Here is a 15992-nt window from a genome sequence, read left to right on the forward strand (position 1 = left end):
TTCAATGGATTTTGTATGGGGACTGATTTGTAAACCCGGGGCTGTCCCCGGGAAACGGGGATGTCTGGTAACCTTACATTAATGGTAAGTTACATGAGATGAAAATTATGCATGGTCTTTGCTGGTGGAACAGTGTGTCTGAGCTCAGTAGGATGTTTATGCAACTTTGTTCTGCCCTCTGGTGGTAGAAAAAAATGAGCATTTATTGGAGCTATGTGTTTAAAGCAAGCATGCTTGATGCTCCATGATCAGATAGAGTATTCCAGTTTTTAGAAAACAAAAGTGAGAACAAACGTAAAGAGACAGCACAGACAAAGGTTTCTGCTTGGTAGCTGAGAGGTTCTTGTCTAGACTGGAATTTCTCTCTAAATGAGATGCTGAACACCAGTGAAGTGCAAATGTTTGTCAGGAAAAAGGGGAATGCAATGTTTTGAAATGCATTATGCAAGCAAATGAACTTACATACATTTATTTAATCTGAGCACTTTATCTTGGTTTTCTTTAGAAATAAAAAAAGATCAGATTGAGAACTTTTAATGAAACCTTAGCTTTGACTAGATGGCCACCGATTGGGGATATTGTAGCAGTGGATTTCCTGCATTGGCAGAAGTCTGGAATACTTTGGAGGTTCTTTCTATTATTCAGATGGAGGAAAAAGTTAGAACTTCAGACACCCTTGGAAACACACCTGTGCAGAGCTGGTTCTGAAGACTATCAGTAAGAAGAGATTCCTTATGAAGAATGTGTTCTTTCAAAGGTTCTTTCGCTACCAAGGTGAACATCGGCACAATTCCAGCAACACGTTTCAAGAGGATACCAAGTCTCTCCCCCCCCCCCTCTGTGCAACCTTTTCAGACCCAGGACATGTATTTTGGGGCCCAATTTTTAATCTTTTACCATATATATGCATGGTGGTAGTGCTCCTGTTGCAACCCACCTCGAATCAGGCCACGACCGTTCTAGTGGTGCAGCGATAAAACCGCTAGCACATCAGCAAAGCTAAGCAAGGCCTGGTATGGTTTTAAATTGGGTGGGCAACCATGTGCTGAAATGCCTGCCTGCGAGGAAGGGGGTTGGACTAGATGACCCTCGGGGTCCCTTCCGACTCTACAACTGTATGATTCTGTGACCCACCAGTTGGAAGACCAGTGCCTAGCCTAGTCCTCTCAATCCTGACCCTATCAAGGTCAAACATTCTCCAGAGACTCTTCGCAGCTCAGGTATGAAAGAGCACTCCTTAACACAAAATGGTACGATGGACTGAGCCTGGGCCATCCTACATGCAAAATATACCGTATTTTTTGCTCTATAAGACTCACTTTTTCCCTCCTAAAAAGTAAGGGGAAATGTGTGTGCGTCTTATGGAGTGAATGCAGGCTGCACAGCTATCACAGAAGCCAGAACAGCAAGAGGGATCGCTGCTTTCGCTGCATAGCAATCCCTCCTGCTATTTTGGCTTCTGGGATTCAGAATATATTTTTTTCTTGTTTTCCTCCTCCAAAAACTAGGTGCGTCTTATGGTCTGGTGTGTCTTATAGAGCGAAAAATACGGTAAATTCAGCTACAATTCTCCTGTAACAGGAGGATACCAGGGAATTAAACTATGGCTACATGGTTACTATTTCTGACTCTACTTTGCTCTGACTTCTACATCAGCTGTTTAGTCCACAATCATGATTAATGGTAAGAATAGGGCTAGCATAGCACACAGAAGTCCAAGGTTCACCTTTATATCAGCTCTAAGCTCTACCAACTGCTCCTCGGACATTCGGACAGCCACATCAGTCATCTTCTTCAGCGCCTCTGCCTTCTTTTGCCGGCTGCTTAGGATGTCCACTGAAATGTAAAGGAATGCAGACCAAGCGGTTATGATGCCCAAGGCAGTTACATAACCAGCTCAGTGATACTAATCACTGGTTCACTGATATTAGCAGCTCATTGCAAGCAGCAAATGAATGAACAAAACTGAAACCTACATTAAAGCAGATGCTAAAAACGCCAACTGTACGTAGCCCCAAAAGGCCAACTCTAGGGAGGAGGAGTTCAATAGTTATGAGGAATCCACCTAGAAGGCTTCCACAAACTCTGCCCTGATTGGACTAATTGCATTTGTTAAACTGGAGCTTTCAGGACTAAACATGATGCAATATTGGAGATCTACGGATAGGATCAAATGCTAATAGCGCTAATAATAATAATAGCAACTGTGTACATTAATGCAATCTTGCTTGTATGTGAAATGCCAAGGGTTGGGAGTGGTGTTAACCCTTTCCCCCCAGGATTGACTTCCTGCTAAATAGTTACCTCACTCAAGCTGCTACTTTTCCAATGGGGGGGGGGGATGCAAAAAGTATGATATATGCGCCTGTCTTTGACATCATAATGGGACACAGGGAGGAAGCAATTTCTTTGGTATGTTATGCCTAGCCATTTAGTTCTTTAAAATAAGACCCATGCACCCATATGCCACAACTGTTGATGGAGCTATTGAGAAGTGTTCCTGAAGTCTTCTTATAGACAAGCCTTATTGGATTAAGTTTCATAATCAAGTTCTCACACCAAAAATGAGACTCCAGTGGGTAGCCTGCCCATTGTCTGTGCCCTAGCCCTTGTTCGGCCTGTTGCTCAGGTTAGTTACAGCAGTGGAAACTGCAGTTTTGCCCATACCTGCAAGACTTTGGTATTTGTACTCAGAATTCACTCATTTAATGCCATTTTTGCCTATGAGATAATGGATTTTATATTTGGAAGGGACATGGAATGGGCTGGAGAGAAGGTCTGGCTCACTGTTTGTTTTTAAGTCACTGCATTTCCATACAAAAATGCTATTAACACAATTTCTTTAAAAACAAAACAAAATACTTACTTGCTTCTGCTTTCACTTTGTCCATTTCACCTAGAAGGGCTACTTCTCGATCCATGAGACTAGAAAAAAGGAGGATAAAAGATAGAGGTGAGAGGGGCAAAACTTTTACACTCATAGCCTGTATATTGTCTGCTATAAACCCTATGCAGAAAGAACAGGGACAAGAGGCATGTGAATTGTTCATGCTGTTCAGTGAGCTTGAATGGATCAGTACCAGTATAAAGAATGAGCCAACAGATGGCAGCAGAAAACTGCAAGCCCTTTCCAGAATTTGTGACATAACTTTATTGAGTGCACAGAAACACGGCACGAACAATCAATTCACTGCCTGGAAATCAGAAGAACCTTGACTTTGAGGTTTAAGCTCTGATTCTTCAGAATTTTCTACAGTTCTAAAGGTGAAGGGACCCCTGACCATTAGGTCCAGTCGTGACCGACTCTGGGGTTGCGGCGCTCATCTCACTTTATTGGCCGAGGGAGCCGGCGTACAGCTTCCGGGTCATGTGGCCAGCATGACTAAGCCGCTTCTGGCAAACCAGAGCAGCGCACGGAAACGCCGTTTACCTTTCCGCCAGAGCAGTACCTATTTATCTACTTGAACTTTGACGTGCTTTCAAACTGCTAGGTTGGCAGGAGCAGGGACCGAACAACGGGAGCTCACCCCGTCGTGGAGATTCGAACCACCGACTTTCTGATCGGCAAGTCCTAGGCTCTGTGGTTTAACCCACAGTGCCACCTGCGTCCCTTTTCTACAGTTCTAGGTGGCCTTAATTCTTTTGCTGCAAATGCTGTTGCCCACATAATCTGAAATGGCACCTCAAAGGACCACACACACAGCCTAAGGCAACTGTGTCTGCCACAGGAAGGCTGGTTCTCTGGAGGGAAATCTATTGAAAGAAAGCTTAGCATTGTGTTCTGTTCTCGTTCCACTGCTTGGTATGTCTTACGGAAGACAATATGACAATATAACATCTTTTTAAAACCAACTGCAACTCCTGTGGTGTTAAGGAACAATTCTGCTGTGTCAACCATCACAGCATCTAAAACTAAAATTCTTCCAAAACCAGTTGCTCCTTTGACACCCTTCCTGCTTTACATACTGATATGAATTGGTTTCCTCAGAAATGGACAGAAAAGCATTTCATTTGTCTGCACTGACTTCAACCCGTGCAACAGTTGTTCCTTGAAACCCACAGGGAATGTGGAAGAGATTCTTTCTAGCAGACCCGTCACTGCGTTTTAAGGAAAAGGCAAATCATCTTGGCTATAATGTTGAGCCAAACTGACCCCAGGCTCAGTGTTTTATCAGTCCTGTGTACAAAAGCCTCCCTGCAGGAACCTTCTCTACTTGACATTTATTGAAGGAGGTTCCCCTGGCTTGCTTCCAAACAGGCACTATATATCCCTGTGTCACGGAACTGAACTTCCTGGTTTCTGCTGATTCCACCCTCACCCTTCCCATAGCAACTGGGACACACAGACTTATCTGAGCCAGGCTGCTGAACCACACTCGGGTCTTCGACCTTTCTGAACGTGACGCAAGTGTGAGTCAAAGAGCAAAGAATTAATTGTTACAAGAGGAGGACTTTTTAAGCTAGCAAAACTAGAGCTCTCATTTTGCAGAGATTATAACCCACAGAAAGGGGCACTGATGGGCGAAAATAATGCTTGACCAATTGATTATTATTATTTATTAAATTTGTATACCGCCCTATAAAGGTAAAAGTAAAGGACCCCTGGAAGGTTGTCCATTCAAAGGCGACTATGGGGTTGTGGCACTCAAAATAATGCTTGACCAATTAATTATTATTATTTATTAAATTTGTATACCGCCCTATAAAGGTAAAAGTAAAGGGCCCCTGGACGGTTAAGTCCAGTCAAAGGCGACTATGGGGTTGTGGCGCTCATCTCACTTTCAGGCCGAGGGAGCCGGCGTTTGTCCACAGACAACTTTCCGGGTCATGTGGCCAGCATGACTAAACTGCTTCTGGCGCAATGGAACACCGTGACGGAAACTAGAGCACACAGAAATACAGTTTACCTTCCCGCTGCAGCGGTACTTATTTATCTACTTGCACTGGTGTGCTTTCGAACTGCTAGGTTGGCAGAAGCTGGGACAGAGCAATGGGAGCTCATCCCGTTGCGGGGATTCGAACCGCCGACCTTTCGATCGGCAAGCCCAAGAGGCTCAGTGGTTTAGACCACAGTGCAGGTCTCAGGGCGATTACATCATAAAATTACAATGTAAAAACACAAAATACATAATCAAAACAAAAACAACCCAATAACTCCCTCCCCCCAACACATTTTAAAAGGGCATTGGATGCCAATCAGCCAAAGGCCTAGTCAAAGAGGAACATTCTCCCCTGGCACTTAAAGGTGTATAATGAAGGCACCAGCTGAACTTCCCTGGGGAGAGCATTCCACAGATGGGGAACCACTACAGAAATGTACTAATACTATGGGCAAAACTCAGTAACTGCCTCAGTCACTTTTCTCCTCTGGAAGAGCCCACTCACCCGAGAGACAGGGAGTAAGTGCATGTGAATTTTGAGCATTGGAAAGCACATGAGTTGAAAAAGGAAACTGGAAAGAGTGTCACTCTTCCAACTTTTTCCTTCAGCAATGTGTGCTTTTCAAGGAAGACAGAGGTGACTGCCCTCGCCACCTTTTGACCAAGGGGCTCAGATGTTTTGCCATCTGACCAGGGGAAGACTTCAAGAGCACCACTGAGCCCATGGGTGCCCCACTGGCAACCCCTGAATTAAATATCTATTCCTTCAGAATTTAGTTATGCTTCACCACGTCAGAGTGCACAATTGCAACAAGGGCCTCACAGGGGATTTTTAAACCTGGAACCATTGGCATACAGGTGAGGGGCTTCACGTCTTCAGCTCTTCCCCCAAAAGGGGGCTTTCCTTGCAGTTGTGGGCATTTCAAGACATGCATAGTTCAGCGGCTTCAAAGAACAATGGGAGGAGATTGTGGCCGCCTTTAATGCAGAACTGTCATATGATGTTTCAGGGTTCAATAGCTGGGATTGGCAGCCAGGTTTGTCACATGAAGACCACCACCAGCTTCAGTTACTGATGGCAGCCTTTCCAAACAACCACCATCAATGAGAATATATACTTGACCATGTACACTGCCTACATGACTACCTTACAAGTGACAGGCCCCAAGGAAAACACTCGTAAAAGTAAAGTGGTTGCCTTTTACCAAGACGTATTAAACTTATTCATATCTGAATAATTCAGCCTCTACAGGTGTTAGCATACCAGCTCTGAAGCTCTGCAAAGGCCTGTTTCATTTTCTTAATGGAGGCATCCATTTCTTCTTTAACTACAACACGATACCGAGCCAGTGACACAGTGCATCGTTGGAGGTCTTTCACTGATTTTTCAATATTAGAACCTGCCGGGGGAAAAGAAACACACAAAGCCATCTAGTGTTAGTCCATCCGAGTTTTCCAAATTGCTATAAAAGCAGAGGTGAGGAACTGGATCCACCTGAAGGCCCAATCCAGAACTGGCCAATCCTCCATGGAGCATTTTTGACAGGTGCATGGGACCGCCTACCAGTAAATCCCTTGAAGCTAGGCAATTCAACTTCAAAAGGAAGATATGGGCGCACACTCTAAGGGACGCTCTTCCTCTCTTCCTTCACATGAATTAAGCCATGGCTGCAAAGGTTCCTGGTAAAAGCGGGGCTTGCACCCGGCACAAAGTTTAAATTCAGCAGCAAATGTAAGCCCTGCCTTCAGTAGAATCAACTCAGGAGTTCCCAATCAAAGTTCCGAGGTGAGACTCATCCTAGTGGGGCTTGCATTCAGCAATGAAATTAATACATAGTCAACTAATGACTAATTGCCATGAAGTACCCATTTGATCAGATTACCAGATTGACCAAAAGATGGTATCTTGACTTCAAGAATACGCCAGATGCACTGGACATGTGGGGCATATAATTATGAATTAAATTTCAGTTTTAACTTTGAGAAGGCGTTTCCCCCTAGTAAACTCAAATCTGTACAAGAGTAGGTAAAGGTAAAGGGCCCCCCGACCATTAGGTCCAGTCATGACCGACTCTGGGGTTGCGGCGCTCATCTCGCTTTATTGGCCGAGGGAGCCGGCGTACAGCTTCCAGGTCATGTGGCCAGCATGACTAAGCCGCTTCTGGCGAACCAGAGCAGCGCACGGAAAGGCCGTTTACCTTCCCGCTGGAGCGGTACCTATTTATCTGCTAACACTTTGACGTGCTTTCGAACTGCTAGGTTGGCAGGAGCAGGGACCGAGCAACGGGAGCTCACCCCGTCGCGGGGATTCGAACCGCCAACCTTCTGATCAAGCAAGTCCTAGGCTCTGTGGTTTAACCCACAGCGCCACCCGCGTCCCTTGTACAAGAGTAGTTTCTTCTAAAAGAAAAGATGAAAGATTCAAGAGAGAGCAATAAAGGTTATAGACACTCTGCCTCATCTCTCCAGCAGAGCACATCTCCATGCTTATTTCCATCACCAAGGCATGCTGAAGTGTTCACCCCCTGCTAAGCTAAACTGCCAGTTGCTTGTTATAGCCCTTGTTACTGCGAGAAGGTGAACCATTGATGCTGGGAGCCGGATGTTCATCTCTCCCCGAAGTTAGGGATAATGGCCATGCTTAGAATCAAGGTCTTGGAGGTCCTTGCTGCCGACAGGTAGAGACAGGAACAGAGGAGACTAAAGGAAGGAATGGTAAGAAACTGCCGCTTCTCATTAACCACCAGATTTCTTTGAGATACTGGCTCGCGTCATGGGGAAAATGTACACGATCTTGAAAAGTTTCCAGTAAGGAACATCGTGGAAAAAATATGGGATAGTACAAATTCTAAATGATATGAACAGTGGGCAACGATTGAGCAGGAAAACCAACTAATTAAAGGATTTCAGTTAACCAACTCTGTGTCTTAGTTTTATAGCAGCTGGAGGAAAGGCAGTTAACAGACAGGGTGTCATCTATAGCCTGCTCAACAAAGATGCAACATTCCTATTAAAGTGCTCATAATCCTCCCACCACTAGGCAATTTAATTAAATTCAATTTCAGCAGACTGTCTGCCTAATGCGCTCTGCAAATGAAGCCCCGGCTTACCTAACACATTCTGTACCTTACAAGAGGTCTCTGCAGCCCAAATGGAAGCAGAGCTGGAATTCAAATTCAACAGGGAAGAGACATTTCGCCTGGTGACTTATGTTCTCAAATCATCCAGGGGATAAGCCTCAGAGCTGGGAGACTGCTCAGTAATTCTGCATGCAATTTCTTCCCCAACCACAGGACTTGCAGAACAAGCATAAAACTGGACAAGAACTACAGGGGTGGCAGCAGTCTGACATTAAAGCAGGCTTGGAAAGTTACCACCAAGGCAGTGGGGAAGGAGGAGGTGAACTATCAGTTTCAATCTTCCACAGGAAGATCACAACTCAGGACCCACCAGGTGCAAGATACCAATGTAGCAGCTAGCACAGTGTTTGTGTTAAAACACAGTGAAAGACAAGGATGGTGATTTATTGTTTAGAAAACGTCTTCTTAACGCATTTTTACAAGATAATAAATGGACATAAAAAATTCAATGCTGTGCTATTACAATTGTTCTGTCAGCACACATATTTCTGTGTGCTAGACGGAACCATTTTTCCTTCTTTTGCTGTTCTAATCCCAAAGCTGATTTGAGGAGGGCAGTGTATGGAGGAAAAAAAGCTGAGAAAAATCACTTTGCACCAGTGGGACTTATATTGCTGGTTCCTGCTAGTGCAATTATTTAGTTGAATCTAGCCCAAAGAGCTGCAGAACAGTAATATAAATGATTAATTTATATTGGGCTGAGGAGCAGCATGCAGACATGTTCCTAAGACTGCTGGACATGAACAAGACAAACAGAATACAGTCGTACCTTAGAAGCAGAATGGAATCCATTTGCGAAGTCCGTTCAACTTCCAAAACGTTCGACAGCTAAGGCATGGCTTCTGATTGGCTGCAAGAGCTTCCTGCAACAAACTGGAAGCCACGGAAGCTGCACCAGATGTTTGGCTTCCGAAAATCATTCGAAAACCAAAACACTCACTTCCGGTTTTCAATCGTTTGGGAGCCAAAACATTTGACTCCCAAGGCGTTCGACTTTCAAAGTACAACTGTACATCTCTAATGCCTTTGTATACACTCTTTACAGCATATGGAACTAATAGCTAACAGCTTTCAATTTTATATCCAGTTTTCAGGATCCCATTGATGTGGGCACATTTATTTCTCTCATCTTTTATACCACCATTCTTCAAGGAGTTGGGAGCAGCATATATGGTGGGTCAGGTTCTTCCTCTTCTACCTTCATAGAAGCTGTGAGGGAGGGTCAGGCTGAGAGTGACTTGGGACAATGTCATGCAGTGTTGTTTATGGCTGAGCAGGCTCTTGACCTAGGTATCTTTCGGATCCTAGTCCAATGCTATCCATTCCTACCCCCATGGTGAGACAAGAAGAGGCACACATAAAAACTTTTCAGCCCAGTAATTAGAACAAATGTAGTCACTCTGTAGCTGTTTCCAGATCTGCTCAGCGAAACTATGATGTGCTCAGCGAAGCCTAGAAAATGAACAACAGAATCATGCAGCAGTCACAGATCCCACCCAGCCTACCTAGCTTTTTGTTTCCAGAGGACGCAGGGACCTCATCCAGCATCGTCAGAGATGAAGGGGCAGGTGAATGGTTGCTGGATACAGGCCTGGAGAGCGGCTTGCTGGAGCTTCTCAGTTCAGGCTGCACCCGGAGAGGCTGGGCATTCTGGGAAGATCGTGTGGTGGCAGGCTTTGGACTGAGGTCTGCTAGCCCGTTTTCTAATGTTACTAAAGAGGGAGGAAAAGAAGGTCCTACTTCATGCATCTGAAGATCGTAACACAGTAAAACAGTGCAATTATGTAAGCCAGGGTTCCCAAACTATTTTTCCTAGGCACCTCTTTATAGTTTTGGCAGAGTACCATATCGCCAGAAAGAACAATGTGCTATGAACGCTCATCTACCTAGAAGATACACTAGCATCCATCTCTATGAAGCCACTTCTAAGTGAGCATTTAGTGCAAAATTTAGATACTCAACCTTATACAGTCATACCTTGGTTTTTGAACAGCTTAGTTCTCGTTTTGGCTCCCAAACGCTGCAAACCTGGAAGTGACTCTTCCGGTTTGCAAACTATTTTGGGAAGCCAAACGTCCAATGTGCCTTCCGCAGCTTCTGATTGGCTGCAGGAGCTTCCTGCAGCCAATCAGAAGCCGTCCTTTGGCTTCCGAACCTTTTGGAAGTTGAACCGACTTCTGGAACAGATTCCGTTTGACTTCCAAGGTACGACTGTAGCAGAATTCGCTCCTATTGCCATCTCCTTCCTCTGGGAACCTGGAATAGTTTCCACCGTATTTCCAAAGAACTAGCTGACCTCCTTTCTGTTAAAAGTGCTGAACAGCAAAAAAGGTATTTAATCTGTTTTTATTATTATTACATATTTAAGCACAGCAGAAGGGAGAGAACAAGGCCCTCCTATTTCTTTACACACACAAGCAGCAGTACTGCTTTTCGGCAGCAACCTGACAGAGAACTAACCTGCTCCATCAGGCACCTCAGGCATTGCAGGCTCGCCCTCCTCCAACTCTCTGGCATCTATGGAAAGCGCATCCAAACCTTCGCTGAGTGAGTCCACAGACTCTGTGTCATTGACCGAGCCATTGACATGGTAACCGTTGATCCCACCCTTATCAGATGAAGCTACAGACTGTTCTTCTTCGGTGGATGCTGGCTTGCTGGGGTCAGGAAGGCTGGCCCTCGATTCTGCAGGAGGCTTTGGCTTAGTTTTCTTCTTTTTGTTCTAGGGATTAATACATCCACCCCACCAAGGGGGAAGGGGGAGAGGAAAGAAAAACGCTAAGCTTAATTTCCAGGATCATTCTTACTACTTGAACATCAGATAATTAGATACTTTATAGCTGAACGTCCTAGGCATTGATCCCTTAAAAGTGGGATGGATTTATTTAACAATTAGAACCGACAGACTGAGATTAATGTGGCCCAAGTGTACTATGCATGGCAACTGTGCATAGAGAAAGACTTTAGTGCAGGAGAGCATTAAAAATACTGCTCTCAACCATCAATTATTCTGAAGGACTGGCTGCACTCACAGATGTGTGCACACCACTATTTTGTACAAATGCAGAAAAGGCACAGGATGTGTCACTGGGCTCTCATGGGCTCTGAGAGTTGCAGCTTTCCATTTTTAGCCCTTGCAACTGAAAAGGTGTGCTTGACAGCGAGTGAGAACCACACTGTGAAATCTTAGAAGCCAGGGACATGGCTAAGTAATATTTTCACTGGCCAAAGGGATAACAATTTAATCAAGAAATCAGAAAACTACCCCTGAACCTGGAAGAAGCCTAATAGACAGGTGCCAAGGAACAGTTTTGCAGGACTAGGATTTTTTTTCAGCATGCCAGCTGAAAATGTTCCCACATGATACCGTCTCTCATGAATGGTTTGTGGTTTTATATTCTGTTTATTCTGTGAACCAACCTGCAGGTATAGGGCAGTATTTTTTACACACACACACACACACACACACACACCAATAATGCTAAGCAGAAGTGAATTGTGGTTTTGAAACTTTGTTCCAAAAGCTACCAGACACTGGAGTAGTTTCTCAGATCAACATTATTTAGTAATAAATACGCAGTGCTGCCCTACGACAAATTCTCTTTTTCCTGCGTCATTGCCATTTGGTGTGAGTGGTACAAGAAGATGGGCTTAGAAAGCCCCATGGTCCTTCCAGAAAGACTCCAAACCAACCCAATACACTGCAGTTCAAGACCAAATTAAGGCTTACCTTTTTCTTTCCAGTTACTGTCCATTCTTTCAACACTGCACTGGCACTACCTGTTTTCGAAAAAGAAAAATCGTAAGCAGAAATGTATTGTGAATTATGCGCTATGAATGTGAAGTAGAAAGGAGATAGTAACACGAGATATTAAAAGAGAATCTAGAGTTACATAAGTAACTGAAGGGAAGAATTATATATTTCTTTTCTGCCCATGGGTTGGAAAACAGACCATCCTCTTATCCCCAGGTGCTTTCTGAGAGTTTTTAACCAAAAAAACCAAAGAGAAAAATATAGCAGAGCCTGAATTTCCATGAAGTTAGAGCCAGGAAAACGAAGGAGGGATGAGGATTTACGTACAAGGGGCATCCAAATGCTCTTGTAGGAATTTTCTCTTTCTGTGTGTGATATTAAAAGTCTTTGTATGTTACAAAGTGCCTGTTTGGTTTGGGCACAAGAAATGTCAGCGAGAACTAGATAAAACTGATACAGGCTGCTGCAGAGATCTAATTTGAACTCAAGTGTGCCCCTTCTGAATCACAGTATTCCACGCAATGTGTTGCAGCATGCATGTGCTGGAGCAATAAAACTGCATTAATACAGAGGTTTTTCCTGGCACTGGAAGTACAGCCTACTAACTTCGAAGTAACTAAAAAATTATTTCTAGCCATTGCATAGATAATTTACACATTGGTTGATTTTTTTTTAATGGTAGTGTAGCGACAAAAGAGTTTAAGAACTCTGTGCGTACAATTCTAGTTTCAATCCTATACCGAAATATAGCCTTTTTGTTTCATGTGGATCCTAAATAGATTCTGAAAGAGTATATGCAAAAAAGAAAGAAAGAAAGAAAGAAAGAAAGAAAACATATTCAGGAATGAAACCAATGTGCTGCTCATTCTGAGAAAAGCCAAGAAAAACTCTCCCTATGTAGTCTAAAGACAATTACCATTTAATGAGAGGTACATTTGGGCTGGCCACCAAACTGGCTCTTGTCCAGCCTCAAGTAATAAACATTTAAATGTTCATGTACCTACATAAGCATATACAAAAGAATGAAGCAGGAAAAGTGGGAATTTATATTGTCAAGATGGTGCAATATAGAACCCAGATGCTAAAGCAAAAGTGTACTGATCCAAGCACACAAACCTCTGAGCCGAGAAACTAATTTCTAGCCCACGTTGACTGAAAGTAAAATCTAGAAATGTATGGCTGCTTCTTCATTAAAAAGTTAGAAAACAGTATTTTGGGGGCTTTGCACACATGTCCTACACGAACCAAATATTTGTTTTAAGTATGTATACCTGTGTGAAAGTTGCAGGAATATCTATTTTGCCACAATGATGCATATTTGGATGTCATGCTTGCTTGTGATCTTTGTAAAATAGTTGCCCAGGAGACTTTCCCCTCAACAGTTTACAGAGCTGAGGACTGATTTTCCCTTTTATGTGGATTGTCTTTGCATGTAAAACATGCAAAGGAAATAAATGTTCAGAGTGGAACTCTTTACTCTTACACCCTTCCTTCTTTTCCAGTCTTTCTCCATACCAAATTCCACACCCCAAATGTTACCTTCCTGGTCCCCAACAAAACCAAGAATCACAAACACCCACACCAAATAAACTAGGTGCAAAAGTGAAGAGTTTGTAATTGCACATATTCACAATGCAAGGCCCATAACCCCTACCCACCATTTATCCCCATCACAGATGACAACCAGCATCTGAGATAGAACCTGGTTATTAAAAAACTCACCTTCCATGAAAGCCTGCACCGTTCGATCTACACAGTTATCAAAGTGCTGCAGCACCAGGATAATTTCGTTGTTGCTGCGGTTGGGGACTATTGCTCTCACAGCACTGATCTAGAAAAATGAGATATGCAGGTCACATATTAACCACTTGCTTCCAGGTCAAACATTTCCCCTTGCTTCCAACACAGGAAACTAGTTAAGTTTCTTTTCTTCCAGCTGATGTCAGTTTCAGTTTTGCTCTGGGAACAGCCCATTAGTGTTGTTTTCTCTGGCAATGTTTTTCTGAAGCCCATCCCAAGGAAGCAAACCTCTCACAGACGCTATAGCTGGAAGCAACACGAACACACAGCAGCACTGAAGCCACCTGGGTCCCTTTTGCTTCAGTTATTACTGCAACGCTTACATTATGACTCAATATGTTGCCAAATGCAACTGGCCAGTACATCTCTGCCCCCAAATAAATGCTAGCTCCCCCCCTTTTTTTTGTAATGCACATGTCTCAATCACGGCTTTAAAGTCACTCGCAGGAATGGCAGAGGAAAGGAGGCAAGGGAGAAATGGAGAGTTACAGAGAGATCATTTCCCCCCAAACCAGTAGTACAGGAATCAAAGAATCAAAAGGGGTAACAGCTTTGCCTATAGCAGAGGTCTCTATCTATTCCAAATTTCTGTCCATCGCAGATCATAAGAATCTAGCAGCAATATAACATGCCAAACTCCCAGCTACAAGAACTGTTCAGGAATTCCTTACCTTCTCTTTCATGTTTTCAAAGGTACCTCCTTGAGCCATCACAGTATTGGACTGCACATCAAAAATAAATCCTGATGAATCTGATGAAGTGGAGAGAGACACAGAATATTCAGAATGAAAGGAACCAAGAAGATGGAAATAAACTCTCAGACTAATTGTAGATATACACTGTGCTGTGCAGAAAGATAATAAAAAGTAGGCTGGAGATTATGCTAAAAGGTCTCACCAATCCCTGGTGACAAGAGTATGCAAACACACCCCACTAGAGAGGCAGAGTGCACAGGGGTTCCACCTGTTGAACACTGCAGCAATTGTATACACTGCCTTGAAGCAGAACTCTGAAAACAGCCAGCCTTGGCAATATGGCAAGACCAGCCCCAAATCAGACTGCCTGGGAAGAGCTTGTGATGAGTTCTGAAGGTCAGAAGCTTAGTCTGGTATATTCCTAGGCATACTAAAGCTTATCTTCAAGATTTATCATTGGGTTAGACACACCTTCAACATAGCTTTGCGAATCCTTAGCTCTACTTCAGAGCAAACATAACGGCAGCAGAAAATTGGGAGCAGCAATGTACAGTATTGACTTAACGATTCATGGCCTATTCACACAACCCTCTCCTTTAGCCGATGCTCCCATTTTCAGTCAGTCCATGCCTGCTTCTCAGCCACATGTACACCACCAACATTCACTGAATTCAACTCAGGTAAGCATATGGCACACTGCTGCTGATGTAACAAAAGCATGAACAGAACCACCTTGCTACACTTGATAGAACTGCAAGTCAACACAGGCTCAACATAGCAGGAGGCGCAGGCTGAACGGATCAGAAAGACGATCTTTCACAAGATCTGCTTTGACCCGTACAGTTTTGTGAGACCCCCAACATGTTGTTGAAATTCTGCTTTGTTAGCCTACTCAGGCAAAAGAAAAGGAAAATACAGAAGGATCAAAGCAGCAGCAAAGGAAGTGTAACCTCTAACAGAACTAGTCCGATATCAATTAAGACAACTGGGGCAGTCTCAATGCTGCCTTTGTTGTTTGGTACTAATCTTGAGGATAATATGCAGCTACCGAATGTGCACAGAGGAATCCATTACAGCACCAAACCTTTACTCAATATTTAATGTCGCTCCCTCCTGGGTACGCAAACTGCAGTTTTTACAATTCATTTATCAAGATCTGCCAGCTGCTAATTCCGTTTAATGCTAGCATAACTGCCAGCACGCATTTATTTGTTCTGCTTTTAGGACTTGTGCGTCACAAAAGGGGTGCTCCTTTTCTGTTATTCAATTACAATTTTCAGAACTAAAAGACTGAAGCAATAAGTGAGGAGTGGCTTGACAATCAGGACTACTGAAATCCCTGGTAAAGCTTATGTGGTTGAGAGATCAGGCATTCTCTGACCTGAGAGGTGGTGTTCAGGCTGCTTTGGGTGGGGGTGCACTTTCCCTAAAGAGTCAGGTGTTAATTTTGAGGGTGCTTTTAGATCTGACCTTCCCATTGGCGGCTGAAGTGGCATTCAAGACACAAAGTACCCGTAGCCAGCTACAGTGGTGCCCCGCAAGACAAATGCCTCGCAAGACGAAAAACTCGCTAGATGAAAGGGTTTTCCGTTTTTCGAGGTGCTTCGCAAGACGAATTTCCCTATGGGCTTGCTTTGCAAGACGAAAACGTCTTGCGAGTCTGCTTCCTTTTTCGTAAAACTGTTAATACCCGGGGAATCCGTGCTCCGCAAGATGAAAAAAT

General features: G+C 43.8%; 1 protein-coding gene across 2 annotated transcripts in view; it reads right to left on the reverse strand.

Annotated features, from left to right (window-relative positions):
* SPATS2 (spermatogenesis associated serine rich 2) overlaps positions 1 to 15992 on the reverse strand; it is a 47927-nt gene that overhangs the window by 3924 nt on the left and 28011 nt on the right. For both annotated transcript variants that reach the window (XM_081849733.1, XM_081849734.1), the window contains exons 3-10: positions 14246 to 14325; positions 13497 to 13605; positions 11751 to 11800; positions 10481 to 10742; positions 9526 to 9732; positions 6145 to 6280; positions 2867 to 2925; positions 1727 to 1836 (exon numbers count right to left, since the gene is read on the reverse strand). In XM_081849733.1, coding sequence (XP_081705859.1) covers positions 1727 to 1836; positions 2867 to 2925; positions 6145 to 6280; positions 9526 to 9732; positions 10481 to 10742; positions 11751 to 11800; positions 13497 to 13605; positions 14246 to 14325 — 1013 coding nt within the window. The remainder of the gene's footprint in view (positions 1 to 1726; positions 1837 to 2866; positions 2926 to 6144; positions 6281 to 9525; positions 9733 to 10480; positions 10743 to 11750; positions 11801 to 13496; positions 13606 to 14245; positions 14326 to 15992) is intronic.

The sequence above is a fragment of the Podarcis erhardii genome (assembly GCF_964252035.2).
Source record: "Podarcis erhardii genome assembly, chromosome: 2".
Lineage (NCBI taxonomy): Eukaryota > Metazoa > Chordata > Lepidosauria > Squamata > Lacertidae > Podarcis > Podarcis erhardii.